We start from the raw sequence: 20,338 nt of genomic DNA on the forward strand, positions 1-20,338 counted from the left end.
AAAAAGTAAAAAATAAATGTCTTGCTAAAACCAGCTTGGGACTTGCTATCTTGAGCTAATTTTGGAGAACAAATTATTCAAATAATAAAATATGTTTAACCAATCCATCCAAGCATATGAAGATCCACCTGACTTGAAGCAAACATTTCACTTCGCCATTAGCTTCAAGCTGCTATCTCTGATTTCTTCTCCTTCTTTCTCCTCCATTTTTTCCTAATTCTTCCTCGATAATTTCAATATGACTAGTTAACATCAATGTGATCTAATGGTCTCGTTTATAAATTATTATGGATTGAACTCCTAGCTAATATCAGACCAAAAAAAATGAACATCTATATATTACAAAAGTACTCCTAGTTTAGATTGAACTAAAATTCTATGATGTTCTTCAAGTAACATCGATCAACAATGAAGAAGAAAGACAAGAATACGACTCGTTCCCGTGATGTTGACCATCATGAAAAATCTTGGGAGTTATTGTGACCAATATTCTTGGTAGTTCTATATACAGTATAGATTATCATTGCACAAAAATAACTATAAATTTCCATCCGGAGATTGTAGAGAGTTATCAACATTCTTAATGCGAGTGTCTCCATAATCTCTATAGAAATAACTCGGCCGGTAACAACTTCTATTAAACTAAAAAACGAACATCTTCTACAACTGTTTAATTTATAGTGCCAATCCAATAATTGAAGGTTCACATTTGACATATGTACACATAGCCTAAAATATTAACATAAAAGAAAAATTGAGAAGTTCAAAGTTCAAGCAAGAGCCAGACCCTTCAGACCCAAAAAAAAAACAAGAGCCAGACCCAAATTTTTCAAAATAAACTTATACCGGAAACAAAGTCCTCCTCCTAAAAAAAATAAATAAAAAACTTTTGCTAATAGCATAATACCAGCTTGGGACTTGCTATCCCTGAGCTAATTGCTCCTGGCATCCCAAATGTTGAGTCCACCACAAACTTGACTTGGTACGTGTTCTTATCATCACCCATTTTTGGATTCTTTGTCCAATACAATACAGCTTCCTCACTTAGCTTTGGCTTCTTCTCTTCTTAATATGTCTTGACGTGTACAAATTAGTTAACGAAAAATTCATAATATATTCAAGTAACACTTAATTAACAGGCAACAGCAAATTAATCAAATACTCACTCGGACCAGTTTGAGCACTAACAAGCTGTAGGACTACAACACCCTTGTGATCTTTGTGTTTTTGATGGCGGAACCAATGAAGCATTGTGTCATTGACATGTAACTTCCGGTTAATTTTCTTCACAGTGACTAACGCAGTGAGTTCAAAAGTCACTTCGAGCTTTTCTGGAGCAAGAACTAGACAGGATGCCACCATGTCCACATGAGAAAGAGCACCATTGGTTGCTGCATTAAAGGCCACTGGTACTGTTGCCATATTCTTCCTCCTCTGTAACTGGAATCTACTTCTTTTATTTGTCGAAGACAATAAAATGGCAGAAGAAAGCTTATGGATCATTAGGAATGCTGGTTTTGAACTGAGTGATGAATTGAAATCAGGTGCTTCTACCAAAAATGAGCCCATTCTAAATGCCATGGTGCTCATATAGTACTAGTTGAAGCTATGTACTTGTGTGGTTGAATGCTTCTATATATAGTGGTTAATTGGCTCAAGACGTACATGTTATTATTGGACTATATATAACTAGCGATCAAGAGCAGAGAACTGTGAAAGGTGTGAAAAACGTTTAATTAATTGATCAATATATACCATATATAAATGAATTTGTATCATCAATTTGTCTCGATGGACATATATGTTATCACTCGATGAGTTAATTAATTGGCCGTATGTGTAGTCGTGCATGATTAACAAACATATGTATATCATTTTGAATAATACAGCTCGATCGAGCCAAAATGATCATCTTTGTCAAATAGTCAATTTACTTCTACAGCCAAAGAAAAGAAAAACAAAATTGAAAAAAATTAATTGAAAGTGTCCAACGTACGTCATTGATCGATCTGTCCGGCGAATTAATTTCTAGATTTGGATCATACTCTAGCTTTTTCCTTTAAAATTAGAACTTCTCAGAACGTGAGGGAAACAAGGTTTAACAGAAAATTGTAATGACGAAGCTAAATAACCCTAACACCAACCTCTTCGAACCGACCTAGGGCTAGTTAGGGCTACTGTACAGATAAAAACATGTTTTAAGACATAACTGACTGTAAAGATATGCTAATAGACAAATTAGTACTATAATTAAGAATCTCCTTTCAGTTCTCAGTGTACATGCATTGTCAAAAGCTAGCCCCTAAAACTTTAAATACCTCCTTCCTAACAATAATTTAGCTGAAAATGGTGACAAGTTGATAAAGAAAGGATAGTTATTCTTATCCTCATAGCTTCTCTTCTCTAATTCAATGTTCAGTCACTAATTTGATGCATGGACGGTAATACTTTTCTCAGTCAATAGAAAACCTCGTAAGACGTCACTAGACTATTGTTTCTCTATTATTCCTTAATCATATTATTATAGTTATTGTAGATTTGGTTCTGAACTAGAATATTAGTTTCCCACGCCATGTGAGAAATGATAAGTATATAAGCGGAAAAATAAACTACTCATGAAGTTGCATAAATAATAAACACAAGATGAAGATCATATATATAGCATAACATAGCAAGATAATAACAGAATCGGTTATGAACATGAATCATACCAGAAGTGGTGGAGAAGGCCATCGATCTTGCAACAAGGTCTTCTGTGATCCTCTCAACTTAGAAGCTACTATCTATGGGGCTAGAACTGTATGCTTGCGTGTTTTGAGAGGTCACAGGGACCTTGTATTTATATTGTACAGAACAATGAATACATGCCCATAACAGGTTACTTAATATCATTATTACTGTATCTAACAAAATATATCCGATATATTCTTGTTTGGTTACCAAGCCATTTAGATTCCCAATCGTAAATATTAGATTCACATATAAATACGAATATCATGGAATAGGTTTTCTCATATTATCTCATATTACTTTCTCTTTAGAAAACAATAGTTATTACACTTGATATGCATTCATTCAAGAGCAACAGCGGTGTATGCTGGTATATGATCCACACGAGCACGAGCGGCCGCCACTTTCTTTCTCTCACTTTGGTGCCATCTCTTCTTCGTCGAACAAATGAAATTAATGGCAAAACTAGAACGGAGCATGTGATGATTATACCTCCTAATATTTAATGGAAATTTTGAAATGCGATTGGAATGAAGTGCTTCTACTGCAAATGCGTCCAAAATGTTTCTCGCCATTGTTGTTTTACAATATAACTAGGGAAATATCAAATGCATGTATAATAGCATATTACCATGATGGCAAATATCTCGATCAATGTCTGATGGCAAATATCTTCTCTGTTTGTTTATTACTTGAAAGCTTGACCTTAGATCATTGCACCATGATGGGTGAATCACACCTAAATATTGTTGCTGGTGATCGTCTCACTTATCTGAAAGTGTTACATGCATTCTGAGGAGAGAACCAAAATGGAGATTTCGGTACTAAATCTTGCCTCGTTGGAATACATTCGATTTTGCGATTGCAGGTTTTTTTTTCCATACAAACTCCACGGTTAGCAAGACGACCAAAGTGGTGTATTCGGCTGCTAAATTACTTCATCGTTTATCTCGAAAATTGGTAATTTGTTACAACCGATTAATAATGTACCTTGTTGATCTGTGCTCATTATCAATCTCATGTTTGCTTCTTTGCTTCCTTTATTTTACTTTCTATTTTTACAACATAGAAACGTATATGTTGAGTGTTAGTTTATGATTTTCACAGGACATGCATGTACATGGTTTGGGAACATAGTTGGCTTTTGATCATCAACCAATTTGCTTAGTTGACTAAATATAGACTTTATTTATGAGGACGTACATGTTTAAGTTTGAATTTTGGTATTAATTAGCAGGGTGCTCGATGGGTATTTCTGTTATAGGTTGACTGAGCTACATTGAGTGTCATTTACGCCGAGTATAGCTTAGTACCATCATGTTTATAATTCTTTTCTCATATTGATCTAGCTTTCCTTGTCAGGACAGGAATACATTCTTTCAAATTGTGTCAATCCTTAAATTGATATACTATTAGGCACTCCTCTGGCTGTAACCCCAGATTCTGAGCTTGGCATGAGCAGCTCGTATGGTGGAATCCCTGCCCCACATCTGTTACGCAGTCTTGAATCGGCATTTCTTCGTTCAATCTCCTTTTCAATCCTCCTCATATCCATAGAAAATCTGTAGAATGCCTCAATGATAACTGGGTCAGCTGACCAAGTGGACAAGTCTTTTCTTTCCGCAATATACTCCTCATCCGGGGAGTGCGCTGAGATGATATCTAGCACAGCCATATATTTGATTGTTTCGAGTAAATTTGGCAATGACGATAGAAAATATTTCTCTGGATCCTTAATGAAAGTAGCATACTCTAGTTCATGCTCTTGTGGCAGTAGTCTCCGCATGTGTGGTGGGCGGGCTGGGACATATCTGCCATATGGATACTGCCCATAGTTCAATGCTGCGTGGTATGCTGATGAGAGCCAAATGATGGTGGTGAGAATGGAGGCAAGATCATCTGGAGTAGAGAGTTTTGGCCACCAGCTAGCATATATGGCGAAGGTCTGCATGGCCTGAATTGATCCATTCCTTGTACCAGGCTTGCAGTTCTGTATCAGAATGAACCATACTTGCATCAGTATAGTAATAATGGACATAGGTTTGAACCAATCTCTCAATTGCTGACCATATGAGGAACCCATCTGTTGCGTAAGGATAATCTTCGATCAGTAGTCTTAGTCCATGGACCTGACCGGGGTCTGGTATTGCTATTCCTCTATGTAGAAATGAAAATAAAGTAAATTCTGGGAAATAATGTTCTCATATGAATGATATGATGACAATATAAATTAAGTGAAAGTCTTTTGAAATTAATTATGTACCTTCTAATGAGATCTGCAGGAAGGCCCTCAAGGTCAAAACGCCACCAGTCTCGATATGCAGCACAACTAATCTCCATGCTATGTTTGCCAGCAGTAAAAGTAGACTCAATTATTCCTTCAGAATTCGTCAGTTTTCTGACGGGCCAATGCATTTATCTTCATTGTGTATCGAATGTGAGGCTTGAGAAGTCTATAGACGGGATGCATCGCACTCAGCTGCCGGTGAGTTGCTATGATAAATGGTTCCATACACGCATGGGAGCGTAACCTGTTATAAGCAATTGAAATTTGAACCTCAGTGAACCTTTTTCAAGGCATTTTATAAAGATTCTTTCATGTTGAATTTTATGAGCATTACGGAAACTGCTGGTGTGTATTACCAGTGATTAATGAGTTGATGAACGCAGGAATCATTGGAGCATACATGGGCTTTGCCAAGTTCCCAAAGCCAATATGTTGTAGCATCAACTGGAGGAGTGAGAACCTGCCTGGATGGTGAATTTGAATTGGTTTGTTGGAGACTGAGCTCAATAGCAATGGGCTTCAATGTTCCCAATGGGGTGAGGAAGAAAATTGTACGTGTTGCATAAGCTTTTCGGTCATCCATAGCATTTATTTGGTTGATAAACGGAAGGAAAATGTCATGATAGTCTAGTATGAACAGCTTGTTTTCTTCCAATGCCTGAAAAGTTACCACAACCATATATTTACTCTGATAGGTCAGTACAATCTATCAGTTTTGTAGATGATATTTGGATTATCTACCTGTTGCACAGACATGCCATTTAGATGGCCTAGTATATGTTCTTCCTTGAGTGCCGATTCTTGTGGGCCATAAGTTGAGGCATTCAGTTTGCTTACAGGTGGGAAAGTTGTGAGCCTCTCTATGCTTAGAGGATTTATGCCTGCAACTGCTTGACGGCCAAACTCGTCATCTGGGAAACAACAAGATGTAATCCCTGAAAATGGCATGGAGTGAGAATTTAAGTACATGGTACACCTAGCTCTTGCTTGCATCATGTTTAGGTCTTTTTTGATACACACCAGTTCTCTGGCTTATTAAGATGAGAGGATGCTTACTTTTGTCTAACTTTGTAGGATCGAATTTGAGGAATTCCTGAACTTTGTTCAATATATTTGCCCATGAAAGATTCATCTTAGTGTTCATTTCGACCGAAGATATATCCCTATACAAATCTCTGATATCTGAATGGACCTCGAAAACATCAGTATTCCTGGCGACTGTTGTTAGTGTAGGAATAATGAGCCTCAGAATAGCCTTTAACTTTCCAAGATCAAGAGATTCTATCTTGGACTCCTTAAACTCTTCATCTCTAGGTACATAGGCCATCAGGAATTCATTTACTGGTGATTCCAGATTCTCATCTGTTGTATTATCAATGTAAATGTCAATAGCGTTAGCACAATAATAACCAAAATTGAATACTGGATTGTATCTTCTTTTAGCTATATCTAAAAGTCCAATAAATTTATTCTCAAAATTACTTTACAACTTGCAACTTTCTAGTTCAGACCAAATTAGAAGTTACTATGTAGTCCTACTACTACTGGTCTATATATGTTAAACTAAGGAGTCACCTGTCTTGGTTCGAGGCCTTCCAGTTCGACAGCGTCTTGGGTGTAGCTGTTTGTTGCCTCCAAGGATGGGCCTTATGTATCCATTTCCCAGATCTGGATTTCCAATGTCATTGTAAGTGTCATAGTCGTATATTCTATCACACGGTTTTCGAAATCCTGTTCCATCACCCCTCAGTTGAGTTAGCTCCATTTTTCTTAGTTCTTTCAGCCCTGCTGGTGTTTCACTAGGTAAGTATGCCTACAAAGTTCAGATTGATCGATCATTACAACCTGGCCATTTATATACGTGGTGTGTACGTTATTGATATATTGTGCAAGAATATATATAACTCCATAACTTAATTTTCACCTTATTGGTAGAGAAGAAGATTCTTTTTGCAGGGTTTTCGCACTCTGGTTTGAACCCAAGAGTTGCAGGCAAAATTAATAACACCTTCAATGTTGATGCTATCCAAATAGAACTCGCTCTGGTCTCTGTTGCTAACCGTGATGGCTCCCGGCATCCCAAAGTTAGAATGCACCACAAATTTAACTTGGTAAGTACTGGTCTTCCCGGCACCCATTTTCAAATTCCTTGTCCAATCCAATATAGCTTCCTCACTCAGGTTTGGCTTCATTTCCTCTTCATTTGTTTCAACATGTTCATGATCAAGGGAGACATCATAAGTTAAATAATGAGTGATATCAATAAATCAACTGGCGATTATATATAGCAAATTAAGCGGCTTACTTGTGTGGATTTGAGTACTAACAAGCTGTAGGACAGCACCCCTGTGCTTATGATGATCACCATGGCCATTAGGTGAAGCATAATTGCCAAGCCGCCTAAGCATCATGTCTCTCATAGTATTTAACTTCTTTTCACATTTCCTTTTGATAATTACTAGCGCAGTGAGTTCCAAAGTCATTGCAGGCTGCTGCTTCACATTCTCTGAAGCCGCATCAACTGCAACATCAACGGATCCTGCTGCGAGTTCCAAAGGCATTGCAGGCTGCTGCTTCTCGTTCTCTGCAGCAACTCCAACAGCACGAGCGGCCGGCACTTTCTTTATCTCACTTTGATGCCATCTCCTCTTCGTTGAACAAATGATATTAATGGCGAAACTAGAAGTGTGTACGTGATAATTATGCCTCCTAATATTCAGAGGTAATGCTTCTACTGCAAACGCGTCCATAATGTTTCCTGCCAGTGTTGTGTTACAATATAATTAGGAATCAAATGCATGCACATATATATAACGTTCATGCATGGTTGCCGAGCCATGCATGTACATGTATCACGTTCATTGTTGCAGAGCCAGACGTACAATTGTCTTTTGTGTACGTAGGAGTGGTAGGACCTCCATTGTTACATTTGATGTAAGTTCACTTTTGACTTTTGAGTTCCATTGTTTTTTAGTAAATATTTCAACGTTTTCGGGAGCAAATAGTTAAACACGATACGAAGTAGAGCAGCAGAGCCAAGAATTTATCAAGCTAATTCCAAATTGCAAGGTAACAAGGTCGACTCTTTCAAATTGCAATGCTACCTTGTTACCTTAAATAAGTACTTATCTAAACCCTAAACCCTAAATACTTGCAGAAATATCAAGGTAACAAGGTCGACTCTTTCAAATTGCAATGCTACCTTGATGCAGAATCTTGTGTCAGCCTTGATGAATGGACTCACCGGGCAGTAACAAAAGGAGTTGAAAAGCTTCATCTTCGACTTGGTCCTTGTATGACACCAGATGAATATTATGTTTTCCCTCACCGTTTACTTGTTGGCGCAACTTTTAATTGTAAAACATTTGTTATCGGAGAGATGTACGTATTCTAAGACCCTCTCCTACTGATTTTGACGGATTCAATCGGCTAACTACTCTCTCGTCTACACTTAGGGGGGTGTATTCATTTAAGAGTCTATAAGATTTTTTTGTATTTTAAAAGTCTATGGGTATTCAACTGAGATTTTAAACAGTCCTTTAAAATCTTGACGTATTCAATTAAGATTTAAAATTATCCATTCAAATCTGCTGATATTCAAAAGTATATGGATTTTTAAGGATTTCATTAAATGCTGGATTTTGGAGGATTTTATAGTGCTTTTTATACATATCAAAACTCAAAAACAATCCAACCACTTCCCAAGAGATTTTGATGGATTCTTTCTCACTCAAAAAATGAAGAAGCTCTTCACCAAAAAAAAAAAAAAAAAAAAAAAAAAAAAAAAAAAAAACAGGTCTCAATAGGTGACACGCATTCATTTTGTCTTAGACCTATTTTCCCACTATCTTTCTCTGCCTCTGCTCTCATCTAATAATTTTTTAATTTATTTTTATCACTATAGCTTTAGAAGCCCTTAATCCTTCTAGCTAATTAAGCTCACTTTCAATGTTATTATTAAGATGATACATACACATATGATTCTTTTGTAAATTAGATATGAAATAAATTATGTCATTAGTTTACTACTTTATTTTTGTGTAACATTTTGGCTGGTTAGTTTTCTCTTATTGTTCATATATCATTATACACAACATAAAGAATGGTAGATTGTCATACTTTCTTGTCATTGATATAGCATTATAGTTGGATCCATACATCCATTGCTTAATTAAAGAAGAAGAAGAAAGAAAAAAAAATTAACCTACCAAAAACATCATAAGGATTTGTAAAATCTAAACAAATACTAGTAAATCAATCCATTAGAATCAATCAGAGTCCATATAGAATTTAAACAATCCGTGGATTAAGTAAATCTATGGATTATAAAAATTCAAACAAAGTCTTTTAAAATCTGAATTGAATACACCCCCCTTAGTTTTTCTCGATCAATGTCTGATGGCAAATCTCTTCTCTGTTTGTTTGTTATTCGAAAGCTTGACCTTAGATTACTGCAGGATAAGGAGTAGTTCACATCTGAATATTGTTGCTGGTGATCGTCTAACTGATCTGAAAGTGTTACAGTGTGAGGAGGGAACCAAAATGGAGATTTCGGTACTAAATCTTGCCTCCTTGGAATACATTCCAAATTGCAATTGCAGGTTTTTTTTCTTTTTCCATACAACCTCCACGGTTAGCAAGAATTTATTTCTTAGACATGAGACTACGTGTAGTACATGGAAGTATGGAACATTATTACCTCAAGCACTAATCCAATTTGCATTGTGTCCCGGGCTTGAGACTCTTCATCTGCGGATGCCAGCAGAACTACCCTGAATTAGCAGGAGACCAACTTATGGAAATCTCAAGCAGCTGAACTTGGATATTGACCTATCCCGATTCACTAGGCAAGACTCAGACGATGTTGATGTTAATTGCGTGCTGGATCTTCTCAAGGCTGCTCCCCTTTTGGAAGAGCTTATAATAAGGGTACTAAATGGACTATACTTGTCCGAGACTAATCCAAGAGAGATGAGGAATCATTCTGGATTCACAAATGATCATTTCAAAATGGTTTAGATGCAGAAATTCGGAGGTAATTGGTACGAGATAGAGTTGGCCATTTGTATCCTAGAGAATACACCAAAGCTGGAGATGCTGGTATTGATCAGATTGTAAAACTCTATTTGGGTGATGGAAAGTTCAGGCACTGCCGCGAAAATTATTCAGAACAACACAAGGGAGAAGTCGAAGAAAAACTCGAGGGAGTAAAACTGATGCTCAAATAATATTTCTATAATTGCGGTCATAGCCATCCTAGTTCAAGAATGTCGATTAATTCTGCCAATATCTTGGACTTATGCGTTTTTCACACTTTCATGTCGACTTGGTTTGATTGTTCCATTGTTAAGATGGTTTTGATTTGTTAAGCTAGGATCTTTACTATTTTGTACAAGCTTTTCCCCACAGAGATTGAGAGCCAACTCGAACTTTAGTATCACAGATCCAACAGTAGAAAGAGAAATAAGCGTGCCAAAAAATGATATAGAGAGAATTTTACTACCTGAAAAACTGTCACTACAACAGATATAGCTACAAAACCACAAATGAAAGTAAGAACCGGCACCTCGATTGATATACAACTCAACTCTCCCAGATTCTCAGCCAGGCTTTTAGTCCCAACAGGGAGAAAGCACTGTGTAAATAGAAAACCAATCATGAATCAAAACCAAAACTAAAACAAATGAGAGACACAAGGATGTGAAAGATTAATAGATAATCCGAAGTGTCCTGTGGTTTTTCATATCCGACTATACATGGAAACTAATATCTAACAGTATCCTGAAGGATCGCATAAAAGTGATTGATCTCTATTTTCGCTTGTCCAGAGAAGATTGCCTGGGCAGACCCTCCTTGCTCACCCTGGGCTGCCATCTCAATTACCATATAGAGCTTCTTGATAGGAATCTAGAGAGAAATTGAATGTCAAAGAAAGTTAGAAGAGAAGTAAAAGAGACACTATCATCTATGTCAGGAATATTAGTACAGAACAATTCTAGGTAGCAAAGTACAACAACCAAATGCAAAGTTTGGTCTTTTGTAGAAACACCAACCACAGAAATGATTCGACTCACAAAAAAAAAAATGCCAGAAGACCAATAACTGAAATTTGAAATCTCATTAAGTCCTTTTTTATTATTATTATTATTCCTACGTCCTCTTTTCAAAAGAGACATGGCTGGGGGGCAACAGAATAGCAGAAAATTTAGAAAAATAAATAAATGAATGAACGAAGATAGGGATGAAAGTTTACATCATTCAGGGCCTCTGCAGCTGCATCTATGTCTTCATCAGCAAAGACATTTAACTGTTCTAGCACCTATAAGGAGAAAACGAGCAAAAATATTATAAATTTATGTACTAAGTTAAAAGTTAACAATTTAGAGCATATGTTGATCATAATGAGACAACTAGGAAATACAAGAGTGGCTATTAGGAGAAATAATCAGACAAAATACAAGAGTGGCTATTAGGAGAAATAATCAGACATCTTGTTGCTAGTAACAACACCATATATAATGAAACAATCCAATTCTCAAGGAATTAACACATCACCATAATTCTTTTTCAAGAAAAGCTACAGTGATATGGCAGATTGCTTGCACTACAGTTGTGCTCGTGTTATCAGCCTAATTTGAAAAACAAAGGCTATAGAATCATATCCGAGAGACAAGATCTATTCAACTTGGCTACAATAGGTTTAAACTTTAAAAGCCAAAAAAGAATATGGAACCAACAATATGTGGTTACCTTCTTTGCAGCCGGTGTCTGTAATGTGGGAACATTGTAAGTGACGGAGAAGGTATCACAAAAACCAATCGAGTCTAAGAAGCCCAATTCACTTGTTGTACCAAAAACCAGAAGCTTTTTCCCCTGCATAAGAGAAGAAAAAAAAATATTAGAAAGAAAGATTATACGCATTCACAGAAACCTGAGATGTCAGAGAGAGAGAGAGAAACACAAATCCCAAACTATAATCATGTTTACAAAGAGAAGGTTTCCCATGGATTCAGCAAATAGATTCTAAATCCAGTGGCCTCTGAATGTCAATAAAGAGGGGAGAAATGAAAAACCTTTGGAGGAGTGCGCTTGAGAAGGAGCATCAGTGTTTGAGATATCAAATTTGAAAACCTCGGACCAATAGCAATATACTCCAGTAACCTGCACAACAAAGATTAAAAATTCACAAGACATCAGTGCCGGGAGAGTAGCCAAGATGAGTAAAAAAAAAAATAATAAATTAAAGTAGACCAGCTTACCTTTCAATATTGTCCAGGATGATAATGCTTAATGGTGACTTGTATGCATCTTCAAAAACCTATCAGATAATTGGAAAAGAAAAATAGAAATTAAAAGCAGCCATATCAATACAACTTCAACCATTCACAACTGTGTAAAAACACAAGGATTTTCAGTAAACCAACAGATCATCCCATAGGTTGCTGTTGGAGTTTACAATATTAGAGACAAAAAGTGACATCTCTAGACTTAAGCAGTAAAGCACTTTCCAAAATGCTAGTTTTCTTAAAAGCATTTGAGAAGACCAACAAACCTTTGCGATTTGCGCACATTTGGTGCTCTCTTGAAGACCAATCATGGCCTCAGCCGAGATCTATCAAAACAGAAAATTTCAAAACAAATAAAATTATGACAGGCATAAAAAGAAGATATATTTTAAAGCAACAGCAAATTCTTGACAAGCATAGAGACATGAGATCAAATAAATGTGACACGAGCTTACAATCTTAACATAGGGGAAATCACTGTCGATGCCAACAGTAGCTGCTAGTGAAGATTTACCACTGTCCAAGATGCATAACTGTCAGAACACTCGCAACAACAAAACAAACATTAAATAGGAATAAACATAGGATTGCTTACCTGCCACTAGGACCTTCCAAAAGGCATGTAACAAGAGGACTTCTCTCACTTGATTTAACTTGTTCCACAAGTAGCATGGCTCTTTGATAGATATGCTTATGTCGATCCCCACAATCCACCATGCCATGAAGTCTATAAATTAAGTTAAAGATAAGAGCACAAAACAAAATTAAGATAAAGGAAACAAGTACCAAAACAAAATTTTTTCTGTAACTTAACAAGCTGGTATGAATTAAACTATATAAACCTATCAGTTTACCCAGTTACTGAAAAGCTCAGTAGTACATAAGTAACTAAAGCCATACCTGCATCTTTCAAGGTCATCAGTGGAGGCACCAAAAGCAGGTACAATTTCATGGAGTGCACGTAGAAAATCATCCATGGTAACCTTAATACTCTCTTCATCCACTGGCTTGGTAAGATCCTCCAAACTTAGTTGTCTATTCAAAGCAAATGATACTGCACTTTTAACAACACCTTCCAGTTCTGCACCACTATAGTTCTTTGTACGAGCAGCTGCAAACATGAAATAAATAAGAAAATCCCTCCATTATGGATACACGGGTATGGTTCAAAAAAATGTCAAGATTCACAGCATTTGGAAAACTAAAACAACCAAAAAGTTATTTAATCACCGCATGTTAATAATTTCCAATTAATTCCAATCCCCGTCTCCAATCTTATAATTTAAAGAAACTCAATAGTCATTAAACAAATGCCAATTTGATCATGTAACAGATGAACAAGTACAGGAAGCATATGCCAATTATGGACATACCAAGCTCTTGCAGGTTGACATCAGGAGCAAGAAAAGAGCTTTCCTTCATTTTGTTCGTATGAATTTGAAGAATCTGTATGCGACCATTTTCATCAGGAAGACTTATCTCAATTTGAACTTCCAGACGTCCTGGCCTACAAAACAAGAGAAAGACAATTCTCAAAACATCAGAAACCATTAAACTTAAGAGAAAAGAATATACCAATTATGTTAGGTAGTCCAGACTGCATTTAGCTACTAAAATTCCACAGATCTTATATGAACAAGTTACAATTCATGTTTGAAAGCCACCATACAATTTTAGTCCACTATAGCCAACATTAAGGAAATATTGACTATAAGCTGTTATTCATTATATTAAAGACATAAGACAGTTAAATAGAGGAGCAATGAGAAGGATAAGGGAGGGATGGAGGCAGAGAAAAAGAGAGCACCTCAAAAGGGCTTCATCAATCAAATCCTTTCTGTTGGTCATCCCAATAAGCAAAACATTATTCAGAGATTCCACACCATCAATCTGGGACAGCAAGTAGTCTTTCAGTCACACTGATGACATAGCTCAGGAACACAAGACAATAATGGCATGTAATCTTTTTTTGTTTTTCTTTTCATTTTTGCTCCAAATTGCAAAATCAACCAACCTTTGTAAGTAACTGGTTCACAATACTATCATGAACTCCTGTGCCATCTCTAGTTGATCCTCTTGACTGTATATGCAAAATAAAGCACATGTTATATAGTGCAATAACTTAAACGTCTAACCAAAAACTATTAAATCCAACATATATAAATACATGTGATTTTTTTGCTAGTAATATCAATTCCTACACTTAGAAAGGTATTCAACTATAGGATCCCCAGGTGATGTCAAGCCTAAACTCATCAGTGACTTTTGGGCATAATTTTTTTAATGACGCCTTAATGGCTAATATGAATACAGTTGACAAATGCAGAGCAGCATCGCTGTCACTATATCAAGTTCATTGTGGAACGTGCATTAGTGACATTATCATTTCCCGGTCCAATGTTCCAGAAGAAATTACTTATTTAAATATCAATACATTAAAACATTAAGAATTATAAACATACCATGGTACCCCTCCACAACAAATCTATTTAAATCTTGATATTGAGTAAGAAAGACTTTGTACCTTACAAATAGCATCGATTTCATCAAAGATTATGACATGCAATTCACTTTCATCTCCTGGAGAGTAAAGGAAAGAAATGACAACATTAGAGATTATGAAAAAACTAATATAGAAGTGCACTGAAGAGATATATTGCTCTTACCACGAAGCCTTTGATCATTCTCAGCATCAGCAAATAGATCCCTAACATTTTTTTCAGTTTCACCAACGAACTTGCTCAGGACTTCTGGACCATTAACAATCTAGTGCAATTCATAAAAGAAATAAATATATAGATAAACAAAATTAAATAAGCCAAAGCCCGTTGCCACCGATACGGATAATAACTAAACAATATAATGCTAGGTTACACTTCAGAAAACATCCAGACATGCTGCATTCTAAATGAATTAGCAAATCAAAGAAAAATAATGATGAATCCACTTCCAAACCTTTGGATCTTTCCCATTCAACATTTTTCCAATTTGACGCGCCATAAGAGTTTTTCCAGTACCAGGTGGTCCATAAAGCAGCATACCCTTCACATGCTTAATCCCTAGTCTGGAGCACCAAAAGTTTTCAGTTAAGAATATGGTATACAGATAACAAAACTACGTCAGCTTGAAGAATCAATTGTCTTACTTATTTGTAACATGTGCAGGGAAGACACGGGAGGCAAAAGCTCTTCGAAATATATCTGCAAACTCAGCACCTAGGCCACCAATGCCAAGTGATTGAAGGTTGAATTCCTTGTGCTTAAAGATATTGCTAGTCGTAGCAGAACGTTGGTTCACAATCTGGACAACACAAGTCAACGTATCAATTTTTCATAGTTGACAATTCAAAGTTGAATGTGTTTTCTTGTAATATCATATCAAATTGATGACAAAGTTGTGATCACATGATTCTCAAGCCTAAATAATAATAACGATAATAGTAATGACAATAATAATTACTAATTATAAAAATCAAGGTAACCTTCCAAAACAAGTGAAGTAGAAACCTTAAAAGTACTGAGGCAGACATCATTTGAAAACAATCTCACCTTTATTCCATTTCCACTCGGTGCCTCAAAAATGAAGTATGTTTCACTCGAGATCATCCCTCTTTCAACAGAGCTAGCCTCTTCGGATCTTACAGCTTGATTGACTGTAAAAATGTAATTAGTCCCAAGGTACTCAAATGATACTCTTTGTCCGGCTGTCATAACCTGCATACAGTAAAGCCACATATTCCGTAAACTATAAGCTATCTGTCATTTTGCAATATTCTAACTCAACGGTTTAGATAAGAAGACACATGCAGTAACATGATCCTTCTAGAAGTAGAACAGTTGTTTCATTACTTGCTTATTGATTTTAGTCTGGAATTACAGATATGTATACACTCTTGATTCCAATATACCGGTCCGTTTTAATTTTCTATTAATTGCAAACATTGAACAATCAACAGTTCCAAAGAAGCCGGTCAATATAAACAAGCCTAAAGAATAAGTAGCCCAAGTAGAGGGTAGTAGATACCTGGTTGATAAACCTCTTTTGAAGTTGGCTCGACAAGGCAACAGCATCAATCTACAAATACAGCCGAGAAACTCTTAAAAATCTATCTTTCTCCTATTTCTATATGGATAACAAAAAGAACAAGGTAAAAAAAGGGAACAAATACCTGTTCACTCTTAGTCCCTTTTTTCACAAACTCCAATTCCAGAGTGAGCACGGTCAGGTTGAAATCATCAGGCGGAGTAAACCTAACAGAATTACCACAACACAATTACAAACTGATATAAAAACCATCCAAAATTTAGTTACCACAGCTCGTAAAGTTGATCGAATCAGTGACTAACCTGCTCACAGATAATGAGTCACCGCTAGAAACCCTAGCATGCCGTCGTTGAATCGCATTCAGCGCAATGTAACCCTTCTGTATGCTCTGGTGAGAAGTTTCTTTCAGTTAAGGCCACCAAAACATCAAAATCAAGCAGTTCCAGTAAATCGAACATGTCCAATTTCGCAAAATGTTAACCAAAATCGTAACGATTTCCATAACCGAGTACAAGCATAATCAAAAAGCTTCGGAATCAAGTAATAAACGGATCGCTATGAAGAAAACAAAGACATTGAATATAAATCAGAAAAGCGTAGAAGCTGAAAAGGATATCAGACTGAGAGGACGAACGAGTCGGCGATTAGAGCTAGGTTGAGCTTGGTGCCGGGAATGGCGAAGGTCTGGAGATCGAGCGGCGAGCAGTAGGCGAGGTTGGTGAGAGCGAGGTCGGCGGCCGGAGTGTTGGTGACGATCATCGTCGTCGGAGCCATTGCTTCAGAGGCGGGAGAGATCTGGCTGGAGGATTTTGATTCCGTTTGGGTGTTTTAAGAATGGGAGAAGCTTTTGTTTAACAGAGAAGGAAGGAGCTTTGAATGTAAAGCCTTTTATGCGGGTCCAGAACAACACGGCCCAAAAGGGCCCAAACACCTGATCATCTCTGCTTTTGCCTTCTGTATGATGCAAACCCTCCAATGAGGCGTAGACATGTGTCATGCAAAGATGACATGTGGAAGTGTACCAATGGCTAGTCGCAGAAATTGAATATAAACATTTTTTTTTAAATAAATAATTTGATGATTCAACTCTGAAATAAGTTTATGTAATACTGTTTACATTATTGGCTTGAAGAGGAAGACATAGATAATGAATCAAAGTTTTTGTTTATTTGATCAAACGCTTGAATATGGAGAAATTCTATATAGAGTATAGACTAACATTGCACAAAAACAACCACCAATTTCTATATCCGGAGATTGTCGGCATTGCTTGATGCAAGTGTCTTTACAATTTCAGTAGGAATAATTCGACAACAAATCATATTCTTTTAAAAATAAAAAATAAAAAAAAGTCTTCCTAAAACCAACTTGGGACTTGCTATCTGTGAGCTAATTTTGGAGAACAAATTATTCAAATGATAAAATATGTTTGACCAAGTCATCCAAGCATTGGCATGAAGATCCACCTGGTTTGAAGCAAACATTTGCTTTCTCCATTAGCTTCAAGCTTCTGTCTCTGATTTCTTCTCCTTCTTTCTCCTCCATTAGTTTCCTAATTGTTCCTTCAATATCACCTCTCTCAATTCCATTCTCAAACTGCAACCCAATTTTCCAAACCTTACTTACGTACCTTGCAAGCACCAGTTGATCACTGAAACAAGGCATACAAATCATAGGGACACCTTCACAGACGCTCTCCAATGTAGAATTCCAACCATTGTGAGTCCAAAAAGCTCCAACTGATGGATGTGCCAACACTTCTTTTTGGGGTGCCCATTTCACAATGTGACCCCTCTCATTCAAATTCTCAAGAAATCCAGTAGGCAAATAAGGCAATGATTCAAGCCAGTCTGACTCATGGACTAAGCCAGGTCGAACCACCCACAAGAAAGGTTGGTGGCTGTTGGCTAATCCCCAAGCTATCTCCAAAAACTGCGTCTTGGTTATTGCTGCAATGGTCCCAAAGCTAACATAAATAACAGAGTTAGGTGCTCGAGTGTTTAGCCAAGAAATGCAACTTTGGTCACTAGTTGAAGAAGAGGCTTCCTCAGGGACACACTTGTGGAATGGGCCTATTGGGAAAACCGGAAGATTAGGGAATTGTTTGTGCAATGTTGCCAGTCCTTGTTCTTCAAGATCTCTAAAAGTGTTAAAAATGACTCCATCAGAGGCTGCAACTTTGGCCACAATAACTACACATAGTTCAAAATGTTTCTCCGGGTCGCCCTTTGGGAACACCGGAAGGTCTTTGATTCTGAGAGGTGGAAGCTCCGTCACCACCTTTTCTAGTTGAGAATCTAACGTCAACAATCAAACTACTGCGTGTTAGGGTTCTCAAATTTGAGTATTTAGGCAGAGTATGGGACTTAAATTAACAAGCAGATGAAAGTTCTCAAAACTGTATTTGAGGTCCTTGTGGATTTAGAAACATGTTCCCAATAATGTCACAACTTAATCATCAATTGTTGTTTGATTGATTTTTCTTCACAAAATAATTAATCATTGGAATTTTGAACATGAATGATGGCAGGAATTGAACCTGATAGTCCTCACAAAAGGTTGTGTGAAGGAAATGCAAATGAGAGTAGAGAGATGCTGAACCTTCTTCGTTAATTACATAAATCTATCATTACGAGTACAACTCATAATACAACATATTCATATGCATTTTCTGTTCCAAAAGAACAGCACTAATAGATTTGGCTATTTATTTCATCAGTTTCTTTCAAAGGATACACATTTTGTATTCAAATCATGCGTCTTAGCTAGGGTCAAAATTTAATGATTTCTAACATGTAACCAACACAAGAAACCGTGATAAATTTGGTAAACAAATTTGATACATAAAAGTGGCAAAACTGAAATCCTTAGCCGAAAAAATTGAGGAAGAAAACTCACCTTGCGTGACCGGAATGTAGCCTTTTTCTTTTAGTAGTGGAAATTGAGTAAAAACAGCATAGGAAGTCATGCCCCCGGTCTCAAAGACAATCCTTGGGAGCTTAAAGCTCTCAGCAACAGAATGAGTGAAATGGAATATAGAGTCAGAGATCAAACAAGCAACAGGCTCCTCTGATAACAAGCTACACAAGCAATCCTTGAAGGGTTCAACACATTTAGTATTGAAAAGAGAGAAGAGATGGATGATATCTTCGGGGGAAGCCTCAGTTTCAGACAACCCATCTGGGATTGAGCGAAAGGTGAAGTGTGGATGGAGTGAAGGGTTTGGGAAGTTAAATTGGGTGTGGATGATGGTTATGGAGAAGCCTTTGGAGTAGAGAAGATTGGCTAGCTTTAGCATGGGGTTTATATGGCCTTCAAGGGGAACAGGGAACAAGATCAACCTCTTTCCCTTTGTAATTTGCTCCATATTGTTTGATTGATTTAATTAGAGGAGCTCTGTTTGATTGGATTCTCTTTGTTCTTGACCAACTTCTTTATACTGCTCATCTTTTTGGTCAACTTCTTCAGAATTTTGAAAGTTAGATGCCTTGGTCAGAAATGCCTAGCTACTAGCCTACTAGCGAGCATTTGGTCAAGGATGACATTTACTTAAAAGGAGTTAAAGGACCAAGTAATGATCTAATTGTTAATGAGCGATAAGATAATGAATAGGCAATCAGTGAGCAATACAGTAAGCACCAAGGAAATTATGTTTTCCATGTTAAATTTTATTTACAAGCATTGCTTCCTGGCAATATACAGATCAGTCTCACTCTATAACACCAATTTGAGGCATAAATTAAGGCATGAGAACCATCAGCTCCAGTTGAATAACACTTACAGCCTCTTTGTATCGATCTCGAGTCGATGGAATGCTATGAATTTTAATTGCGCAATGAACAAAAAGGGTTTGTCAATTACCTCAACCACCATAACTTACTAGTTACTGGAACATGCTTTGAACATGTTAGAGCAAGCGCGCATATATACGTTTGTCTCCTCCAACTTATAAATGCAAAGGAAGAAATGTGGATTTCATACAAGGATGCAA

General features: G+C 36.8%; 2 protein-coding genes and 1 pseudogene across 2 annotated transcripts; all 3 read right to left on the reverse strand.

Annotated features, from left to right (window-relative positions):
• Positions 1–4,070: 4,070 nt before the first annotated feature.
• On the reverse strand, positions 4,071–7,208 carry LOC133729603 (linoleate 13S-lipoxygenase 3-1, chloroplastic-like; annotated as a pseudogene).
• Positions 7,209–10,487: 3,279 nt separating this feature from the next.
• On the reverse strand, positions 10,488–17,209 carry LOC133729604 (vesicle-fusing ATPase). The gene is made up of 21 exons (XM_062157165.1): positions 16,964–17,209; positions 16,650–16,745; positions 16,472–16,553; positions 16,327–16,377; positions 15,852–16,016; positions 15,449–15,603; positions 15,259–15,367; positions 14,970–15,069; positions 14,828–14,883; positions 14,318–14,383; positions 14,111–14,193; positions 13,677–13,810; positions 13,204–13,414; positions 12,899–13,030; positions 12,759–12,819; positions 12,570–12,629; positions 12,277–12,335; positions 12,091–12,178; positions 11,768–11,890; positions 11,271–11,336; positions 10,488–10,924 (listed from the first exon to the last, which is right to left on the reverse strand). Exons 1-21 carry the CDS (start codon positions 17,119–17,121, stop codon positions 10,781–10,783), a joined length of 2,199 nt encoding a protein of 732 aa, XP_062013149.1. The 5' UTR covers positions 17,122–17,209; the 3' UTR covers positions 10,488–10,780.
• A 310-nt stretch (positions 17,210–17,519) lies between these two features.
• LOC133729606 (UDP-glycosyltransferase 76B1-like) lies at positions 17,520–19,760 on the reverse strand. The gene is made up of 2 exons (XM_062157166.1): positions 19,246–19,760; positions 17,520–18,644 (listed from the first exon to the last, which is right to left on the reverse strand). The coding sequence occupies exons 1-2, from the start codon at positions 19,712–19,714 to the stop codon at positions 17,755–17,757; spliced, it is 1,359 nt and encodes a 452-aa protein (XP_062013150.1). The 5' UTR covers positions 19,715–19,760; the 3' UTR covers positions 17,520–17,754.
• Between the last annotated feature and the right edge of the window lie 578 nt (positions 19,761–20,338).

The sequence above is a fragment of the Rosa rugosa genome, chromosome 2, assembly GCF_958449725.1.
Source record: "Rosa rugosa chromosome 2, drRosRugo1.1, whole genome shotgun sequence".
NCBI lineage: Eukaryota > Viridiplantae > Streptophyta > Magnoliopsida > Rosales > Rosaceae > Rosa > Rosa rugosa.

Excerpts from the sequence above, each read along its gene's own strand:
- LOC133729604 (XM_062157165.1), bottom strand. The coding sequence starts at position 17,121 with ATGGCTCCGACGACGATGATCGTCACCAACACTCCGGCCGCCGACCTC. Across the intron at positions 16,746-16,963 it reads TCGTTCGTCCTCTCAGTCTG|TTCTCACCAGAGCATACAGA; the intron begins ATATCCTTTTCA and ends ACTGAAAGAAAC. Across the intron at positions 16,554-16,649 it reads GACTCATTATCTGTGAGCAG|GTTTACTCCGCCTGATGATT; the intron begins GTTAGTCACTGA and ends TAATTCTGTTAG.
- LOC133729606 (XM_062157166.1), bottom strand. The coding sequence starts at position 19,714 with ATGGAGCAAATTACAAAGGGAAAGAGGTTGATCTTGTTCCCTGTTCCC. Across the intron at positions 18,645-19,245 it reads CTACATTCCGGTCACGCAAG|ATTCTCAACTAGAAAAGGTG; the intron begins GTGAGTTTTCTT and ends TGTTGACGTTAG.